This window comes from Acanthopagrus latus, chromosome 20, assembly GCF_904848185.1.
Source record: "Acanthopagrus latus isolate v.2019 chromosome 20, fAcaLat1.1, whole genome shotgun sequence".
NCBI classification, from domain to species: Eukaryota; Metazoa; Chordata; class Actinopteri; order Spariformes; family Sparidae; genus Acanthopagrus; species Acanthopagrus latus.
Genome location: NC_051058.1, coordinates 17,985,778 through 18,007,676, shown reverse-complemented (window position 1 = coordinate 18,007,676; position 21,899 = coordinate 17,985,778). Strand labels below are relative to the sequence as shown.

At 39.6% G+C, this 21,899-nt stretch overlaps 2 protein-coding genes and 1 pseudogene across 2 annotated transcripts; all 3 read right to left on the bottom strand.

Moving 5' to 3' along the window:
* Window positions 1–1,370: 1,370 nt before the first annotated feature.
* LOC119010222 (5-hydroxytryptamine receptor 3A-like) lies at window positions 1,371–5,228 on the bottom strand (the record flags this gene model as incomplete). The annotated part of the gene is made up of 9 exons (XM_037082196.1): window positions 1,371–1,607; window positions 1,827–1,900; window positions 2,072–2,218; window positions 2,445–2,655; window positions 3,028–3,165; window positions 3,260–3,437; window positions 4,047–4,156; window positions 4,283–4,327; window positions 5,058–5,228. Coding segments are annotated over 9 exons (1,311 nt in total), but the record flags the coding sequence as incomplete, so codon positions are not given.
* Window positions 5,229–7,718: 2,490 nt separating this feature from the next.
* On the bottom strand, window positions 7,719–13,339 carry LOC119009958 (5-hydroxytryptamine receptor 3A-like). Its single transcript, XM_037081719.1, has 10 exons — window positions 13,274–13,339; window positions 12,391–12,551; window positions 11,625–11,669; window positions 11,360–11,469; window positions 10,393–10,562; window positions 10,129–10,286; window positions 9,549–9,759; window positions 9,278–9,445; window positions 8,844–8,929; window positions 7,719–8,749 (listed from the first exon to the last, which is right to left on the bottom strand). The coding sequence occupies exons 1-10, from the start codon at window positions 13,320–13,322 to the stop codon at window positions 8,507–8,509; spliced, it is 1,401 nt and encodes a 466-aa protein (XP_036937614.1). The 5' UTR covers window positions 13,323–13,339; the 3' UTR covers window positions 7,719–8,506.
* A 2,668-nt stretch (window positions 13,340–16,007) lies between these two features.
* On the bottom strand, window positions 16,008–20,504 carry LOC119009901 (annotated as a pseudogene).
* Window positions 20,505–21,899: the final 1,395 nt, after the last annotated feature.

Sequence of the window (21,899 nt, the reverse complement as noted above, 5' to 3'; positions counted from 1 at the left end):
TGAGGACGAGAGAAACCTCACCTGTGAGGAGGAGCAGGAAGAAGAAGCCGGCAGGAATCATGAGTGCAGGACCAGCAAGAATCCAGTCAGTGAGAGGTTTGTACAGCAAATGTGCATCGCTGTCCACTCTGCACTGAAATACAATCCAACACTGGAAGAGGGTTGGGCAAACTCAGTGACCAATCCTTGTTTTTTACTTGTTTTCATCTCCGTAATCTAGGAAGTGATTTCCAACCACATGTAGCTGTACTCCAGAGTGCACTTCTGCAAGGAAGTGGAAAGATTTAATGGCTGAGTTTTCAGTGGTGTGAGTGCATTCTCCAATCAAGAGGGTTTTTACCAGTAGCGGCTGGTGACTCAAAAATGTCTTCCATCCACCCAGTCCATCTCTTATTACTGTCCTTCCCTTCCTCTCATCAAGCACACTGGTTCCAACCGATTGAGTCATGAATTCATAATTAGTATCAATACTTTTAAATAAATCAACAACTGGCCAAAGTAGCTTTTATCAAATGTTAGCTGTTAAGTTTATGTGGGACTATTTTGAGCAGTGGATTGAATTTGTGTGAAATAATTAACAATGTCTAGATAGTAAACAGCCTTTTAATTGTCTTGTAATTGTTTCATCGTATTTTGGTTTTGTCTAGTGATTTTTAACATAAATTTCCTTGTTTGCATATTTTCTAATTGTTTTTAGTTGAAAATGTTTTTTTCTTCTTGTTCCTGCAGTTGAATTTTAGGTTCACTGTGTCGACACTAGAGGGCTGTGCTCTCATTCACTGCTGAAAGTCTACACTTCCTCTGTTCTCACTGAAAATCAGATTGTAAGAGGCGGGACAAAAAGCATGATTTGTGACATCTCAGATGGTTTACAGCCAATTATTGTCTGATATTCAGCATACACAAGTGTGATGCGGAAACGCACAGCCTCCAGCGCACACACACTGGAAATGGATTGACGGAGGAGACATTTTATGTGCAGCAGTAAAACATGTGACATGATATATATTAAGCAACCTATCTATGAAACACTGCTGCAGCTGGCTAAACAGGATGAGCATCACTATGTTTCTTATCGACAACCTTCTGACCTGGACAATGTAACCGTTGAATCAGTCAATTAAACACCAGAAATGAATGACTTGCATGCTTTATTTTGTCTATTTTTATTACGCATCTGGTGGGTTCACTGAACATTAGCATTGCACATGCCGACCAGTGTCATACCGAGTATGTGTTAGATATGGGATGTAGCTATGTGTAGGACATGCAAACATCACTATTGAAGGACTTCTTTCTACCTTTTTAAAATTTGTGATGATGAAGGATAGGTTATCAAAAAGTGCACTCTGTGTCATTATGAAGCACCATTAGTCTAGTGTGTTATTCCAACTGAGAGACATACAGAGTAAAAACACGCCAGCAGCTATGACATAGAAAATGAAGAAAACTTTGTTGATTGTTTTGGTCACTCTGGTCCAGTAGCCGGGCTTCCCTCCTTCCCTCTTGCTGTTGAGGAGCAGTGTCAGTGCTTTCACCACCTCCCTCAGCTCATCTGAGAGCTTAACAAAGGCCTGGGACTCCTCCGTCAGCTGGCTGCTGCTCCCCTGCAGAGGGGGGTAGAAGATAGTATTTAATTAGAGTAATTATGATTTGCAAATGTTTTCTTGTTGTAGTGCATTGACCGAAAAGTAAATCTCAAATTCTAAATGAGTAAATCTGAAGCTATTTCCATGGCTAGATAGACTACTTCTGTGAGAAAACTACCTTTTTTTTCTTTATAATTTCAGCTAAACTATCCCTTTAAAGTAAAAAGTAAACCCAACCTTCAGCGGCTCATTTGGCGTTTCATCTGTTGAAACATCACAGATGCACGCAGTCCATTTCTTCTTGTCTGGAAGGACACATTAGACACAAAGGGCGGTTGCAGCGTATACTGAATTATTATAAAACCAGTATTAGAATTCATTGATGTGCACAATATTAGTACAATTATAACACAGTAGCATTACACTATTGTGTCAGTTCAAATTCAGGTATAAACATCCCTCTTGGCTGCAATGAGCCTCACCCCCTTCACAGGCAGCTTCATCCTGTTGGTTATAGTCCTCTTTATCCATCTCATTGTCTTGGGAGTCTTTCGCCATTAGATACAGCACCAGAATCGTCTCCAGGAGGCTCAGCATCATCAAACCAAAAATCCCAATACAGTAGACCACTAAAGGAGAGAGAATAATTGTGCTGAATCAGTTTGGACTGCTTCAAACGCGAAGCGACCAGGGGTGATAACTTTTTGGGAATCAGTGTAAAGCATCAAACCTTTAAAACATGAGAGTGCTAGCATAGTAAGCATGTTGGTGTGCTAACATTAGCATTTAGCTCAAAGCACCACTCTGCCTGTACAGCCCCACAGAGTGTTAGCATGGCTGTAGACTCTTCTTTACCTATGAGTGGAATCCTGTCTGAAGAAGAAGGCAGTATATCATTCAGAATAAGTTGCATCACAGTGACGGCAAGCAGCACAGTGACCTGGAAGCCGAGCTTCTCGCCCCCGTTGTCTGAGATCATGAAGGAGGCCAAGTCCAGAGCCAAGAAGAACAGGATGGGCAGCATGAAGTTGGCGATGTAGAGGACAGAACGCCTCTTCATGGAAATCTGTTGAATTATGTGTCACATGATAGATTGTCCTATGACTGCAACCACACAATACACAGCTTGTAGCAACAACATAATCAATCGATCTGCTTATAAAAGACTGGAAAATCAGAAGTGTTTCTAGTGTTTTTGACATGTTTCTACTGTGAAATGTCAACATTTCCTGTGATAAAGTTCTGTACTGTGGACAGTGCTCAACCTGTCCTTTGAATATGCACACAGTTGACTCAGAGAGAGGGAACACATTTTAATTGTAAATGTTTTTGCTTTGTTTATATTTGCAGGACCATCTAATATACAATAATATATTTTTTTTTTTAAAGTAGCCACCATTCCAGCTTCAAACACTGTTCTGTATCCAGTAACACTTACAGTGTAGATAAGCACATCTTGCTTGAGGCCGAACATGTTAACAGTTTTGTTGATGACAGTCATGTTGATGAACAGCCACTCATACTGGGTTCGCATCATTGTGTGTGTGTCCTCTGAAGACTGGACATTGTGAACAAGCTGTATTTCATCGACTGATGGGGGAGATAAAGACAGACTGTGAGGTTTCTGGTGGCGCCTGTTCATGTGATGAGAAAAGTTAGTTTCATATTACAAGCTCACCAGAGTGTACGACAGACTTGAAGGTGAGGTTGCAGCTCTGGATGTCAAAGGGGAATTTGTAAACGTGCATCCTGCAGGTGCTGACCAGCACCTGGTCATTCTGAATCTTGACTAAACCGTTACTGTGGATGGTGAGAAGGGGACTCGGAGGGGCTTTATCTTTTTCTGTCCTGTATGAAACACACATGAATTATACACAACAACAGAAAAAGTCAATTGTGAAAATGATGTGTACATATTCTTCAAAGATGAACTTTTGGGCATAATTTAATTGTCATTTCCTGGAATATTCTCTCTTACTGATGTACCCTGTCATTCAAACTGCCCTCAGTTATGAGACATATGGACACACAGGCCCTTCTCAAACAGATTAGTTTGAGTATATAGCTGAAAAAATTAGGCTATTAATTGATAAGTCAGTCGACAGAAAAATAAGTTACATATATTCAGTTTTTATGAGTACTCCAGTGAGCGTTTCCGTAAATTGTGCAACAGCTTTATTACCCTAAACAGGAAAGTCTTAGAATTGTGTCAGGAATCGTGACTGACTGGTTTTGTTTCAAATTCTTTGTGAAATAGTTTTCTATAATCTGCTGTAAATATGGAGTGCTTATGTTACGGTTCGGTAGGAGCAAGAAGCCATTTTATAATCATTACTTTTCTAACAGTCCAAGCCTAATGCCCCAGCCGTAACATGAATCCCTATAACACCAATTACTCTAATTACTGTTGTGGTTTTGCAAATGTTGGCACATGAATGTACATTCATACATACATACATTTCTTCAATAGTTATATCTGGTTTCCACAAAACTTCAAAAGGAAGGGAAACCGTCTTAATGCCACAAAAGTCATCTGGTTTCCATCCAATGTGTTGATTCTGCCAGCTCTACAGAGGCAAATGAAGGAGAGATCAGGAGACACTGTTTGAAAATAAACATCTAGGTAGGAACAAAAAGATGCTGAGTGCCCTAACAGAGAGCAAAGTGATGACTAATTCAACTGCTGAACTCACCGTGATAATCCAAACATAAGGAATGAACATCTGGTCGATCTCTCTCTATGAGCGAGCAAAGAAATTTGCATGAAAATCTTTCCAACCACAGAACATGACACCAACACTGCTGACCCATCACAGCAGAACTTTCCTAAAATCTCAAATCAACTTTCTAAAGACAATATTTGTACATTACCCACAGGAGTCATATAATCGAAAAAAACATTGATGCGGAGTGAAGTGACCTGGAATTTGTATTAATACAGAACCACATTCTACTTTAAAGGTATAATTTGTAATATATGGCAAAGCTTCAAAGGTTGCTTCTAACAGCTGTGGGGGCTATCAGACCTCAGTACAAAGTGGTATTACAAGACAGGACAAAAAGAGGATAGCTGGTCAGCATGCTAATTTCCGTGGACATCTCTGCAACATAAAATATAATTTTTAGAGTGTTTTAAACCATAACTCTGGCTGTGTCTCAAAAGTGGCTCCATTGAAAAAGTTTGTGAGCTATTATTTTTTAATGAATTTATCTTTAAATAGATTTTAAAGATAAGAGCTAGACAGACTTTTTCAGATTTTCTGTGGAAAGTTTTTTTTGTCGACAGTCAGAAAAGAATCAAATGGTGCCAGTGTCATAGTTTTCCCATCAACCTTTCAGATGCCACAGATCTCAGTAAGATGCTCAGTGCTTTATAAATGCCAAGACTGCAACGTTCATTCAACATTCATTGAAATCTCTTGCCAGTCAGCAGATACATGATACACAATGCAAGCTTTTACAACTTACCACATCAAGAATGGCATACAGCAGCACTTCCAGGGATACTCGTGTTGGCTGTTTGTGGTCTTTAACAGGCCGGGTCATGAAGAACAGCTCATTGCTTTTGCTCAAGTTCATATAGTTTAAAACATCCTGATAACTGCACATTTTCTCAGAGGACTCTCCATCCACTGCCAAAAACACCAAGACACATGCACGATGAGAAAAAGAAGAAATACAGGATTATACCTCTTCTGAGCTATTGCATGAATATCTGGTTATCCACAGCTTCTGAACTGAGCACTTTAGTGTCCATAATCAAAAACCAGCAGCAGTAATATCCGATGCTTGTGGTCTCAGATGGATGCTGGCAGGCTGTGTGAGTACCAGCTCATCCACTCAACCACTAAATGATTTTTAACATCATCTGAGTCCAAATAGGCTCTCCATTTCAGATCCATCCGCTATATATTTATATATACATACTACCAAATGCATGCTAATAAAATCATTGCCAGCAGCACTCAGAATAGTGTCTGAAAATATGACTCATTTGCAGCAACTTAAAGAGGTGATGGCAACAGCTCTCCCAGGACTTATCAAGCGTATGTCCATCTTTGATTAAATAATGACATGCATTGCGAATTTTAAACTCACAGCATCAGCCATGCAGATAGGTTTCATTTCTACTTCTATGTGAATTCAACTGAGGTGTATCTTTTTTTTTTTTTTGTGGCATGAAGCATGAAAATTAAAAAATTAAAACATTTACTCTTGATTAGCCATAGGTAGAAGTATTTCCAATGAAAGCTCTCTTAAAGACATAGGAGACTTTACCTGTGAGGAGTAAAATGAGGAAACCAACAAGCATCATGAGTTAAAAATCTTAACGAGATCCACCCAGCAAATGAGCATCCCTGCAGTCTTCTTACTGTCTAATAATATTACGTTGCAGTAAAAAAAAAAAAAAACCATTTCCTCACTCTGAGAGAGGGTTGGGCAAACTGGGTGACCAACCCTTTGTGTCTTTGTTTTTTTTTTTTTCAACTGGTGACACATCGAATGCAGGAAACACCAGGAGCCACTAATGTCTGCCACACTGTCAGCAGATTGACTTTACTGTCACAATAAATGCAATTTACAGTGTGCTTACAATGTTGTAGATTTAAGCCTGGTAATCAAGACTTAGGCCTCTGGATTAAGACGCCAACCATATGTAACAAATGTCCCCAAGCCTGGGTAAGGACCCTTGATGCAACTCTGTCCCTTGTTTCCTGTCATTTGACTACTGGTGCTATTGAGTAAAGGCATAAACTGAGTAGCTTGTAGGTATTTTCTCGTGGTGTAGTTGCCTTCTATCTTTTATATTTGTAAATTTGAATTTCTAAGACAGACTAGATATAATTATTTTATAATGCAGTAGCACTCTGGTTCAGTAGCCAGCAGGCTTCCAATCTTCCTTCCTGCTTTTGAGGACCATAGACAGTGTTTTCTCCACCTCCCTCAGCACATCTGAGACCTTCTCTAAGGTGTGGGATTGCTCTATCAGTTGGCTGCTGCCTCCATGCGCAAGTTTTTTGTGGACCACATATGATTGTAAATGTATGTCCATCACAATGAGAATGAAATGATCAGTTTATCCAAGTTAATACTATTGGGGTGAATAGTCCAGACCAGCACACATGGTTACCTCTCTCTAAAGCTCTCACACACATTATCACATTGTAGTGTTTAACATTCTGGATCATGGTGAACAGCTCATTGCTTGTGGTCAGGTGCAAGTATCTAAACAGATCCTCATAACTGCAGTTACCCCTAGTGTGCTCCCAGTGTACTGCAAAAATATCAAGACACGTTGCCTGTCAAGGCAAAGGGGTAAAATTGAGAGATACTGACTTCCACGCACTTATTTTTGCATCCCGGTCAGGGCTCTTGTGTTTTTCTGATAGGAGCTCCTAATTGCACATAATTCAGGCAAAATGAAGGACATTAGTCTCTGTGGTTTGTTACGCTTCCTAATTTTTTTCAGACCATGAAAAGCACCAACTCACAAATATGTGCAGTAATTTCCAGTGATTGTGGTCACTGAAAGGCCATTATGAGATGGGCGTTGGCAGAATTGCAGGGTTTTATCTCATTAGTCCACTAACAATTTTAAAATGTGAGCATTTTTGCTGTCATTTAAGTGCTCAGCGACAGAGAGCATGGTTATGCACACTCAAGATAAATGTTAAATAAAGTTGATAAAAGTTGAGTTGAAGTTGAATTTAACAGAAAGGCATGTTACAACTGTGTTAGTGAGTTTATTTCATTAATGTTGAGTTTGAATGATGTGTTTCATGAATTAATGTGTCTTGGTTTGGTAAACAAAAAATTGGAGAAGGAAATGGAAGTGACAGTATTAAATTTGTTGACATTTTGTGAGTCTGTTTAAGTCATGTATAACTTAGACTATCGCCTGTTGAAGGTACAAAGTACACAATACATTTCTTTGACAAAATATCAGCACTGTTGTTTCTTCACACTCTGTAAATAAAGTTGTTTTTTGTGTTTATTCAGGCCATATCTTACAAGCATGCCAGAAATGTTAAGTTACATTGTGTCCATTAAAAAAAGGTGGTCCTCACAAGTGGTGAAAATGGTGGTCCCCGAAATGTACACAAACAAGTATCAGTGTGTTTTTCGGGCAAGAATATTTATTATTCAGATGTTTATTTGTGCAATACAAACATACTGATACATGTTTTTTAAAGCCAGTACATAACATCCAACAGATCATAGGACTTTTCATTCATCAAATGAATACATCATGACATATTGGGTAAATCCCATAATATTAGCTAGACTGCATTTCCCCAGAACAAAACTTGATGCAAATATTTAAAGATCAGGAAATTTTCAATAAGAATCTAGACAACTGGCACCTACAACACTTAGAGTTTGTGTATATTACATGCTACAGACATATAAGATGCCATATTACTGCACTATAATTCTACAATATAAGCAGATCATTGTAGCATAGTGTACATGCAAAAACAGCACCTCAGTAGCTGTAATACACAGATCGATTGTATAGGTAACATTTCCTCTTCAGTCTGACTAAAACCAAAGTGTGGAAAACAAAGATATCATGAGTGCAAATCTTCCAGCAGAGAAAGATTTTAAATCAAAAACACTGTTATTCTAGTCCAGGTGGGAATAGGTGTGATAACATTGCTAACAGAGCAGTGTTTGAGTGCTGGAGTAAAGAGGGTTTTGTCTCTGCAACACAATACATAGCTCACTTCGACTTAACTTCAGAACTGTTATTTTTCACATTTTGTTAAGTTTAGTTTATGTTTTAATGTTTCAATATTATATTTAAGTTACAATACTTTTTTTGGCCAGTGTAAGTTACTGTATCCCAAGTGCTAACCAGCTATGTATTCAGTAAAGCTTAAGAAAATCATGTTTTCATCATGCAGCGATGATCATCATAATACATTCTGCCATTTTAAAAAGATGACAATTAAAAAAACAAAAATCAGTGTTATATAGGTGATAAAGAAGAATTTGTTGACTCTTTTAGCCATTCTGGTCCAGTAGCCGGGCTTCTCCTCAACCTTGCTGTTGATGAGGAACTGAGAAAGTGTTTTCTCCATCTCCTTAAGCTCATGTGAGAGCTTATCCAAGGTCTGGTACTCCTCGTTCAGCTTGGTGCTGCTGCTGCCCTGCACCTGGTTTATACAAATATTGATTGGGTTGAAACATCTGACATTCATCATTGTGTGCCCATAGCGATGAAAATTTAAAGGACAGCCTAGTTCTAACCTCTTTGGCCACAGGCAGCTGTTCAGTTGGAGTCTCGCCAGTAGACACATCATAGATGCAGGCACATCGGGTCCATTTGTTTACCTCTGCAAGGATAAGTTTGACACAAAGACGGCGTCAAAACCAAAGAATTAGCAAATATGTATGAAATAGAAAAATAACTAAAAGAGCAGCTTTTCTGTTATTCTGGGTTATACCCTGTTGGGTAAAATCTTTGTTTTGTAATTTCAGGTAAATGAACTCTATCAAGGTTACATGGTTATAAAGTGTTGGGTAACACTGTGGACCATATTCCCTTAGCTTCCTTCTATTCTCTTCAACCTAAAAGTAAATGGGTCCTACAGTATATTTACAAGGTTAATTATGACTGGTGGTCAGCTCTACACCACTAAGGAGTCGTAGTTTTTCGTGGTGAAACGGTCTCCTGGTCTCACCTCTGTCACAGTTGTTGAGTGCTTTATCCTGCCTGTCACAGTCCTCACTCCCGCTTTGGTCTCTGTTTGCCTCGTTGTCCTGGGAGTCTCTTTCCATCAGGTACATCACGAAAATTGTCTCCAGGAGGCTCAGCAGCATCAGACCAAAAATCCCAATACAGTAGACCGCTGAGTGGGACAAGGCGCTTCATTAATACAGAGCAATACTTAAACATTGAGTACATTTGTTTCTACTCATCTTAACTATAGATCATTAAAGGAGCTTCTTTACCTATAAGAGGGATCCTGTTGGACGAGGCTGGCAGAATTTCATTCAGAATAAGCTGCAACACAGTGACAGCAAGCAGCACAGTGACCTTGAAGCTGAGCTTCTCACCGCCGCTGTCTGATATCAGGAAGGAAGCCAAGTCCAGACCCAAGAAGAACAGGACGGGCAGCAAGAAGTTGACAATGTAGAGGATGGACCGCCTCTTCATGTTGATCTGAGAAATATTGTTAAAGGGTCAAGTGTAGAGTCAGCACAGGATTGGACAAAAAATATCTAAATAACTGCATTAATAACAAGCAGTAGAGGGCAGCAATGTGTATATTTTACACTATTTTTGTTCCATTGTTGTCACTACAGCAGTGTTTACATATTGTACCATTTCCCTGTAAATGGTCTGCAATACGCTGCATATATGCACATATTAGCAGTATGTTCACTGTAGTTTAAAAGTGGGATTTTTTCCTCCAAAATGCTAATGAGGACAGGTTTTTTTTTTCAAAATGGCAATACTCAAACACAGCCAATCTGTAGTGAGATAAAGTGCCTGATGACACAGTGTCTCTCTGTATCTAGTTAAACATACAGTGTAAACAATGATGTCTTGGTCCTCTAAATCAGTGGCGTTTCTGGTGGTAACTGTCATGTTGATGAACAGCCATTCGTACTGAGTCCTCATCACCTCACGAGACCACTCGGTGGCCTCTGAGGAGTTGTCGCTTGCCTGGAGACGGATGTCTTTGGCTGAGGTGGGAGGTAAAAGAAGAGGTACTGAGGAAGTATACACACATGTATTGAAATATGATATGTTTTCCTCATGATGTTAATATTCAGCTCATGCATCAATCACCAGCATGAATGACAGACTTGAAGGACAGGTTGCAGCTCTGAGTGTCGAAGGGAAATTGGTAAATGTGCATCCTGCAGGTGCTGACCAGCACCTGGTCATTCTGGACTTCAACGTCACCTTTATTGTTGATGGTGAGATAAGGACTCGGAGGAGCTTTGTCCTTCTCTGTCCTGTATGAGAAAATATGTGAAACCCACATGCTGGTGATTACTACAGGACACCTTATAAAAACATACACTCAGTCTAGTTTTTTCACTGTTCTGACATACAAAGAAAAAACAACTTAAAGGAGAATAATGTAGATCTAAGATGTATTTGAAAATACTACTAATTATTTATTGTTTTAATCCACAACACACAGTTGAGCTTCATCCATGTCACATGAGGTGTGTGCTTTTAGCTTAGCGGCTACAATGATGATTTCAGCTTTAAAAAGGGTGTAAATATGTTTTCAAATCAATTTGAGATTGCAGGGCTTCCACTGACCGAGTTTACACTGTAAGAGCTGGAGCCATTTTAAGTTTTTAGGATTTTTTTTTTTTTCTTTTTCTTTTTATGTCGCCACCTTCTTCAGTTGTTTTGGGGAGAATGGCGAACACTATTTTGCCGTGAAGCTCTAGACATGTTTTGTTGACTATGAAACGTCACCAGGCTTTATATTGACTTGGGGCTGAGTGGATAGTGACTGAATTTTAATCTGTGAATTGCCATCAAAATAGCATGGATGTAATAGCATCAAAAGTGTTGAGCCACAAAAAATAAGGACATTTGATACTAATGGTGGCTTTTGCATTTGAGTCTGAGAGCCATTATGACAGTCTAGACATCTGAATTATGCTCTTTCAATTAGCTGTTATTAGCTCTAATTTTAAAAACTCATTATAAGCACTGTGCTGTGTGTGTGTGTGTGTGTGTGTGTGTGTGTGTGTGTGTGTGTGTGTGGTGATGTGGGCACATTTGCACTTACATTTCTTCAATAGTGAGATCTGGCTTCCACAAAACTTCAGTGGGAAGAGAAACATTATTAATTCCACAAAACTGATCTGGATCCCAGGAAATGTATTCATTGTTCCACCTCTACAGAGGAATACAAGGAGTCAACCAACAAACATAACCAGCAAAAAAAATAATATAGACAGAAAATAAAAGGGAAGAAGGAGAGAGTGACACAGATTAAAAGACTTTGAAAGACTTTGGAGATTTGTCAAAAAAGTTTAGTCCTCAAAACTCACAGTGACGGTCCAAACATAAGGAATGAATTTCTGGTCTTTCTCAACCTGTAAACAAAGAAATACACCTGAAAATATCATAGAACACATACTTCCACATCATCTGCACAGAGCTTATGAAATAAACTGCATGTGCAGAACAATAAACAACATAATCTTCACATATGAACACCACTTGTCAGATTTATTAAGCTTAAATAAAAATTGCTAGGAGTGAAAAGCTAACGACACTGCAGTCAAAAGGCTTAAACGTCACCACCACGAAGTGTCATATTACACAGTCATGCTTGTTTCTATACTTTGATCGAAATTGTGAAATTAAAGTTAGAATAGTTTGTAACTAAAGTCAGCCTGTATAGACAGACAGGTGAGTAGATGATGTGTAATGGCGTTTAATGTCCCCAACAAGCTCTGTAGTCTCAATCAGCCACTTGTTAGCAACCACCGTTTTTAAGACACGTAATCATTTATTATTAAATTGTTGGACATTAATGAGGTATTTATGGCATAGAGCAAAACATGTATGTATCTTCAGCCTGTTGTTACCACAGAGCTTATTTCAGGCATTTAACTGGAGATCGATTTTAAAAAACTCAAAGACAAGAGAACTGGATGAGCAAAACTGTGAACTGATGTTCAACATTTTGGACCTACAACGTATTGAAAAATAAGGTTTCAATGTAACTGTGGTTTTGCAGAAAAACGTACTTTGCTTACTTTTGCCCAAAAAAGTGTTTGCAAAAGAAGTGACAACGTGACAATCACTCACCACATCCAGAATAGCATAGAGCAGAACCTCCAGGGACACCTGCGTGGGCCGTCTGAAGTTTTTCACAGGTCGGGTCATGAAGAACAGCTCATTGTCCTTCTTCACATTCAAGTGATTTAAAACATCCTGATAGCTGCAGTTGCCCTCAGTGTTCACCACATCTACAGCAGAAACATCAGGACACATCCTGTATGACAAGAAATACCTCTTGACGGGAAATCAGATTTACTGTGTGTTCTCTTAATTACTTATAATTAGATAAAACGAGACAAACATGGTGGTTTGGTATCCACTGCTTCTGGCATAGGTAATCAAACCACAAAAAAGCACCAGCTCGCAGATCTCTGCAGTAATACCCAGTGGTTGTGGTCGCTGAAAGGCCATTATGAGATGGGCGTTGACTTTTTGGTTTTATCTCACCAGTTCACTAATGATTTTTTTTATTTATTTATTTTTTGTGAGCGTCTTTGAGGTCATTCAAGTTTAGAAAGGGAATTGCTGTATGAGATACATATTTGCTATTTATGCTACCCAACAAGGCGAGCAAGTCTGTGTTTAAAAACATGATTATATCAGCAAAAGTTCTCCCTGGACACTTTTTAAAAAATAATAATAATAATACTGTTAAAAGTGTGCTTTTCTTGTCTCATTGCTCCTTTTTCTTCTTTTGTACATTTTTGTTTTACTCGGGAACTCTCATTTGTAAACAAGAAATAATTACACATATTAATCCCTTCAATATCAACACCAGACAGATGCATAAAATTAAAAAAACATGTGAGAGAAAATGTGAAAGTAATATTTTGTCCTTTAAGTTGGAAAGAAGTTTGATTTAATTATCAAGCCCACAAGAGTTTCCAGGAAATAATTTGCCCAAGCTTACCTGTGAGGAGGAGCAGCAGGATGACACCAGACAGCATTGTGACTGCCATGAGAAAGTGAGAATCCAAAAGTCTGTGTGAATCCCTGCCCTCTCCACCGTGTCTGTAAATATCACCAGGAGCGGTAATGTGCCCACTGCCACATACTGGAAGAGGGCCAGGCGAACTGAATGACCATTTTAATTTTGATACAGGCATTAGTCTGACAGCCATCCGGACGCTGTGGTCACTCCCACAGCATCTCTCAGAGATGCGGGAAGGCCCCTCGAGGCAGAAATGGGCTGTAATGATTGTTTAATGGTGAAAGTAAGTACAGCAAGAAGCGTTTTTCTCATAAACCCGACATATCCAGGCGAAAGATACATCAGTCAGAACACTCAAGGGTGACATTAAAGTGAAACTCTCGCCAACTTGCAACCTAGGCCTTTTTTTTTTTTTTGTGAATGTATATCAGTCAAACCTTCATGTAAAAGCATTATTACGATGAAAGAGGCTCTTTTAAGATTTACCATATTTTCGTTTTCGGGTCAAGCTCATTTTCTCAGTGCAAGGGGCACTTTTACAATAGCATCAAAATTGCTATTTTTAAAACACTAAGAAGGCTGGACACAAAATTAAAATTTGCTCGTAATATCACCAGGGTCTCCACACATGAACATGAGCGTTGAGAACATTGTTTGTGTACACAGAGTTTACAAAAAAGGATTTTGAACAACTCACATTAGCAGTTGTTTTCTCTGCTCGCTGCCGTCATGGCAGCCGAGAAGTATCGATCTCCGAATGCGACATAACATGGAGGACAATTCAGGTGGAACTCTACTGTCTTCTGGCAACAACTATCCACGTGATATCCCATGTGACTTTTCCAGCTTTTAATTTTAGTATTGTTTCTTATATGAGGTTCCTTTTTCAACTTCAAGTTCAATATTGTTTTTCGCTAACGACAAAACAACAAATTATACGTGCAATTATATAGAACTAAGCTTTAGGAATGTTCTACCTTAACTGTCCTCCATGTCACATCACATTCCGACACTTCTCCACTGCCATGACAACAGCAAGCAGAGCAAACAACTGTTAAGGTGAGTTGATCAAAATCTTTCTTTTTAGTAATTTCTTTGTACACAATGTTCTCAACACTCGTGTTCATGTGTGGAGACCTTGGTGATACTACGAGCAAAGTTTCATGTTGTGTTGAGCCTTCTTATTGTTCTAAAAATAGCGATTTTGACGCTATTGTAAAAGTGCCCGTAGCACTTCCACTGAAAATGAGCTTGATCTGAAAACGAAAATAGGGTAAATCTTAAAAGTGCCTCTTTTGTCGTAATTATGCTTTTACGCGAAGGTTTGACTCATGGACATTCACAAAAAAAGGCCTAAGTTGCATTTTGGCGAGAGTCTCACTTTAAGTATTTTAATTTACTTACACTTGATTCAGTTATACTGGAATAACATATTATGTTTGTATAGAAGTCCCCCTAAAATGTACTTGTAATGATTAAATAAAAAATGTACGCCTGTGTTATTTAAACTAATCAGACTAAGTTACTTATTGATTTAACATTGAGTCACATGATTACATGTGTCCCTTTACACTGAAAATTCAAATCTAAAAGTAATTCTAATAATTAAAGTTAGAGTTTTCGGCTAGTTATTCCTCCTCAGAGGACAAATTCAGGTATAGAGAAAAGTTATTAAAAGTTGTGATTGAAAGAATATGAGGTAAAAATACAAATACAAAGTGCAGTTAACTCAAAAGTACAAACTAGAAATCGGTCCAACGGAGAGACAACGGAGAGAATTATGTGACAGTAATCACCTATTTTTAAATATACAGTGACATTTAAATCATGTTGATGCAAATTATTCTTCTATACTTGTAGAGTGATGGGTAATATAGGGTGGTTAGATCAAACTTGGAATTTGTAGGCAAAGCCATTTGAGCTGCCCATAAAGTGAAATCATTGCTTTTTGACTAAATTTGTAATTATAAGAATAAAATTCAAAGCTGAAAAGTGTAAAGCACACCATCTTGTGGCGGCACAGAGACACTGTCAGAGGTTCAAACCTGTGACAATCCTTCCATCTGCCCCAGAAATGGACTCCAATCCTTAAATGTGTGTAAAATGTAGGGATAATTTAAGGAATAAACTGAGGTTATAAAGATTCATTATGTGGAGGCCACATATATTTTGTCTTGCAATCCATCCAGAAGTCGTTGAGATATGATATTCAAGAGATCAACGATGCCGTCCGTAGAGCCACTCCATCCGGCACATCTGCAGCAAATCGAATCAAGTGTGAGTCAATGTGGTCAAACGATAAAACATGTAAAAGTCCTGTGGGGACATTTTAAAGGCTCTGCAGCAGCCCGAGTGATGAGACGCCTCCTCCTCCCTTTGGATGATGAGTTTATATCATCCAGGGTTATTGAGGCCAGGGAGGATGGACGTGATTGGTTTAAAAGCTTTTGAGTGACAGATGAGATGACAAGAGGAAGGACTGAGAGATAATGTGAAATACTGTTGTGTTAAAACATGAAGCAGGAAAGTTTCCTCTTTGACAATTGATTGTCCTGACTGCATTACATCAGAGCAGATTTTTCATGATGATTTTAGGAGGTGGTTGTGAGAATATTGAGGTTCAGCTCGGGGTCGATATTTATCTCCTACATCATAAACCACCAGACAAAGCTGCACCTTTAAATCTGCAATAATCCAAACCTTTTTAGGGCTTTGTTTACTGTGGCTCTCTAAGTCTCCAGTGTTTTTATTCAATTTCAACACATTTTTAGGAATAATTAATTCGTTTTTTGCTGGTGTCATACATTTTTTTCCAGGTTTCTGGCAGACACTGTTTTCTTTTTTTTTTTTTTCAAATTCAACATTTAGCTATTCACTTTATTGTAGTTCATCACACTTTGACCACATAACACAGATTCACAACCAAACACAACACAGTTTCCAAGCAATTTCTAAGTGTTCCACTCCACGAAGATGAGGGGTAGAAACAGCGACACGGTGGTGACGTAGAAGATGAAGAAGGCTCTGTTGATCCGTGCCGCCCACTGGACGGACCTCCCCTCTCCCACTCTGCAGCTGAAGTGCAGGTTCAGAGTTTTCTGCAGCTCCTTCAGCTCGTCCAGTATCAACAGCAACACGCGAGACTCCACTGACTGAACGCTGTTGTGAACCTGCACACATCAGGAGTCAGAGTCGCGTTACAGATGGTCTGCTGACACCGATGATGGGTTACAAACCAGGTGGACAAAACTGTTATGTTTCTCACTGAACTAATCACTTTTTAATTGGTTGACTCCAGGCTGTCAAGACCACAGAGGTCAACTGTGAAAGCAAGTTATCGCGACACGTGTATGTTTCTGGTTAGACTGCGACCTCTAGTGGCTGCAGTAATAATTACATCAACAAAAGAGGAATTCTGTATAAAGAGCGACATGTCCGCAAAGGATGGAGGTTGAAGATCTTATGTTTCCACTGCTACTTTTGTCCACCTGACTTGCCATAATTGTTATGCATTAGAACTTTCTGTGTACCTCTTCAGCCAAAGGCAGCAGTTCGTGCTGTCTCTCACCATCAGACGTTTCACAGAAGCAGGAACAGCAGCTCCGTCTTTTCTCCTCTGAAAGCACACAGCAGGCTTGTTACAAGAGTGACTGCACAGACAAAATGAGCACAGTTGTGCTTGCGTGTAATTCTAAAATATCTTGAACAACGACTCATGCATGAGAATAGCTGATTGGGAAATTAAGTTTTAAGGCCGTCAAGATTATAAACAAGAATCAGCAGCCACTGTTTGTCTTCATAAAGTATCTGATAAGTTTCTGTGCAAACTTGCCTGTAATCTGGGTCTCACCTTTTTTAGAATTATCGTTTTTTGCTTTTTCCTGTGTGTCCTCGTGGTCGCCCCTCAGCCTGAACTTCTCCTGGGTCGGGGAGCTTTTCTCCATAAGATACGTAACCAAGATGGTCTCCAGCAGACTGAGCAGCATCAGAGCAAAAATCACAATGCAGTAGGTCGCTGAGAGGAGAAAAACAGGCTGTCACTACGTTTTGTTTCTGAACGTGACCCTCCTGACTGTACGAACCAGGATCTCTCTGCAGGAGTGTGTACCTATGAGTGGAGTCTTGTTGGACATGGAGGGCAGGATTTCGTTCAGGATGAGCAGCAGGACGGAAATGGCGAGCAGCACGGTGACTTTGAAGCCCAGCTTCTCTCCTCGGTGGTCTGCAATGAAGTAGGAGGCGAGGTCGAGGGTCAGGAAGAAGAGGATGGGGACCAGGAAGTTGATGACATGGAGGAGGGGCCGCCTCCTCATGGTGAACTGGGGGGAAAAAAGGTGCAAACAAAGGATGAAGCATAGTTTGCGTTTGTGGTGATTTCCTGTTTTATTTTGAAGTTCTGCCCTCATGTGTCATGTTTTGCTTTTCATTTCTTCCCTTTGTGTGATTTCCCTTTGTGTTCACCTTGTGTATAAAGTCTGTGTGCTCCCCAGAACTGGGAGAAGAATATACAGATGGGTGACTTATTAAAGGGAAAAAAAACGTGTGGTGTTTTGTTAAGATGTTGGGACACCAGGAGCCTCCAGAACAGCTCTCAGCACAGATTTTACAATTGTCTTGACTCAACTGGAGAAATGAATATCGAGATATTACCTCATGTGGTGCGCTGTATAAAAGTATCAGCTCTTATGTTTCTCCATGCATACATTCAAGTTTTTCCTTTATTTTGTCACCCGTCTGTTTGATGCATACAGTATATACGAGCTGCTCCCACAGTCTGTCATGGTAGGTGAAGTTGGAGCTGGACACGGACAGTTGGAGGAACTCCCACTCCCCCTGCGTCTTCATCATCTCTCTGGAGAACTGCGTGGCCCGAGAAGAGTTGGAGAAAGCGTGGAGCTGGATTTCATCAGCTGAGGAGAGAGTGGGAAAAATGAGGTGGAGGTAGCAGCGTCAGTACAGGCAGTCGCACAGCGCACACACTCCCTCCCCTCACCGCAGTGTATCGCGGATCCGATGGTGATGTTGCATCGCTGCGTGTCAAAGGGGAACTTGTGGACGTCCATCCGACAGGTGCTGACCACCTTCATGTCCTCTTCAAGAATGACCTCCCCATCGCTCGACACGTACATGTAGGGATTATGAGGGGAGTCGTCCTTTTGTATCCTGAGACATCACACAACGTCTTGTTTGGGGAGCATTCAAACTGAATCAGTAAACGATGGCGCTCTTCCTGGGTCGTGTATTTGCACTTTATTTCACTTAACAATAGAATAAAAACCTCTTATGTGAACTACACATAAACATGAGCGTGTGGTAAAGTCATTTAGCTTCTAAACAAACACAGGGTGTGTGGCATCAGCAAATATCAAGCCAGTTAATTAGCCTACTAAATGCTAGCTAAAAACTTCACATTTACAATAAATAATTGCCACCTATTCTCTACCAAAGCTTACAAAGTTTAGTGTCTGTGTGTGCTGCAGGCTCACATCTCATAGATGAAGAGGTCTGGTTTCCAGAGCATGTCCGTAGGAACCGAAATCTGGGTAATTCCACAAAACTGATCGGGGTCCCATGAGATGCGTTCATTTTTCCAAATCTGCAGCCAATTAAAGGTGAATTACCAGGAAAAATAATATTTGAAATAAACAGAGCATTAGTGTCTACTGTTATAAGAAAATGTTGTTTTTCAATCGTCAGAATGAAAGCTACAAAGATTTACTCACCATCGTCGCCCAGATGAAGGGAATGAAAGTCTGTGTTTTCTCAATCTGGCAACAAACACACACACACACACACACACACACATAAGAGCTGATCACTCTGCATGGCAGCGTTCAGGCGATGAATCACACACCAACACAGTAATCAGCACCCACCACAGCCAGGATGGCATAGAGGATGATGTCCAGCTCTACAATGGTGGGTTGTGTGTAGTCCAGAACGGGCCGGGTCACTTTGAACACACTGTTTTCTTTGGTGAGGTTCAGGTAGTCCAGGATGTCCTGGTAGCTGCACACTTTCTTAGACGGAGCTCCAGCTACTGTACATAGAAACAGTTACCAGACAGAAGTTTTTGTTTTCTTAAAAAAGAAAAAAAAGAGAGACTATCTAACGTTGGGATCACAACAGCTGTGATGTCAGATCGGTGAGTATTAGTGTTGTCAGAAATATCCGTGTGTTGCTTCTGAATATTTGAAACAGTTTTGGTACTCATTGTTTGATGCCCCACCTCCTCCAGAAGTAAAATAAAGCTCCATTCTGTCAAACACATCTTGTTCTGACAGCTCTTGAACTTTGCAGCTAACTTTACCACCTTTAATAGGGCAACCAAATCCTGTTTAATTAATTAATGAAATAAGAAACCCATCCCACAGATTGATGTAATTTGTTATCAGAGGAGGGTAACAAATAATAAAACTTTGGGAACAGCAGGTGGTGAGGATTTAGGACCTTCAAACCAAAATAGGATATTTTCCTAACTCTTTCTACTCTAAGTATTTATAAGTGCCTAAACCTGACCAGATCTTAAGTACAGTGTTGCCACAAAATGAAGCAGAAAATTAAACCTTAAGTAAAATTTTGACATAAAGAAAAGTCAGTCAGTGTACAGTAAATGTTTTTTATAGAGTATTTTTTGTTGTTGTTGATTTACCTTTTTTTTTTTTTTTTTTTTTTCAAAAAATCAAGTTTATAAAACAGTAGCACTGTTATATTCTCATCTGACTGACAGACGTCAAGTGTAGATGCCACAATAAGAGAACAGCTTCGGTTTTTCTACCTTTGATTGAACCACTGGTTTCTCTTCTGCCTCACTGAGAACAATAAAAGATAAAAACAGCAGTCATGGTTTTGAGACAGACAGATTTGACCATTTTTGGTTTAAGATTTGCTCTGAAGTAACTCTGTGACAACACCTACACGCAGTCAAACAGTTTACACATCAGATATAAACACTGTGAAGTACGATGGAAGTTATCACCAACACTTTTCTGTCTCTGACTCTGAAAAAGGAAAGAAAAAAACATGCTCCTACAGCACAAAGTCTTACCTGTGAAGGCGATGAGGAGTAAAAAGGCAACGTGCATCATATCTGCAGATGTGAAGATGTTACGTGCGTGTGTGTGCTCACAGCTTCTAGTCCAGTGTGTGTCCCTGCTGTGAGACCAGAACCAACAGTGTGTTGCTGTCCTCGGATTTGAGACAAGGAGGGCTGGGCAGAACAAATGACCTCTGTCAACCGGCTGAAATAAGAAACCCATCCCACAGTGGACGCCACGGATTGACGTAATTTGTTATCAGAGGAAGGGGAACACATAAGACCTTCAGGTGAGATTGAAGCTGATCGAGTAACAAATAATAAAACTGTTGGGAAAGGCAGGTGGTGAGGATTTAGGTGTCTCCAGGGAGAGATAACGTGGATTTACAGCGTGCTCACAACTTATTTGACACTGGTGACAGATTGATAGTGGGTGTGAGCCTGCACATGTGAGTGCACAGCACACGACAAATGAGTAGGTTAAATTCAATTAGGTGGTAATGTAGTAACGCAGTAATGACATTATGAACAATGATGCCATTTAAACCCACTCATTCTCCTCCCCTGCCCATCTCACAGCCGAGCATCACAGATAATTTCATATCATTTATGTTTACAAATTAAAGATTATGTTTCTTTTTGTGCAGTAAGTGGCTTCACTAATGCTGGTTTGAATTCATCAAACTATGTTTTAATTTACTCCTTCGATCACGCTGGAGTTTGTGAACGGTTAGGTGGGGCTGCAGCTTACGATTATTCTTACTCATTATTGAAAGTCGAGTGATGTCTCGTAGTCAGCAAATCTTTCCTGGAGCTTCACAGTGAAACGGCGTTGTAGCGCTCTCCTAATGAAATATTAGCAGTTCTTGAAATGCAAAAAACAACTGAAACACACAAAATCACAGTAAAACATGAGGGTCTGAATTTTCATTTTTGGATGAACTCTTCCTTTAGCTGTCCATTAGCTGAGAGACTCAAGTACTTGATTAATTGTTGCAGCGCTAAAGTCAACTCAGTAGTTTTAGCATTCTGGTCACCACATCTTACTCAACTATACTGTGACTGCCACTCTGCACATTGAGTCTACTTGTCCCGTCTTAAAAGAGTACAAAATCTATATTGCAAGCAAACCCAACTGGAGAATAAACCTTACACTGATACTTGAGTTATGAAATGAAACAGTACATGGGAACTGGAGAAAACTAAAAGGGTAAACTGGGTGTCTGGGAATCTGGAAAACATTTACCCATTATAAATGATGTGGTTAGCTCTGTTTTTGGTCTCTGCTAAAAGGATCTGGCTCTTTAACAGGCACTGATAATGGTATTGGCGGTGAGACTTAATGAAAAACATTAAAGTGACGGCTGTGAAACCAAAACAATTAGCTGCAAGAGGCTAAAAGAGTCAGTAAAGTGAAGAGAGGACTATAGTGTCAACGGTAAGTCCCTCTTTGTTGTTCCCTTTAAATATTACAGTCAGTTGATCAGTTAAAGACACAATTAGATTAGTTGGTGCAGCTTTTAATAAAGTTTTTTTTTTTCCTTTTACGTTCTTTGAATTAGATTTCTT

Excerpts from the sequence above, each read along its gene's own strand:
- LOC119009958 (XM_037081719.1), bottom strand. The coding sequence starts at position 13,322 with ATGGCAGTCACAATGCTGTCTGGTGTCATCCTGCTGCTCCTCCTCACA. Across the intron at positions 11,470-11,624 it reads CTTATGTTTGGACCGTCACT|AGGTGGAACAATGAATACAT; the intron begins GTGAGTTTTGAG and ends ATTCCTCTGTAG. Across the intron at positions 9,446-9,548 it reads CAACAGGATCCCTCTTATAG|CGGTCTACTGTATTGGGATT; the intron begins GTAAAGAAGCTC and ends TGTCCCACTCAG.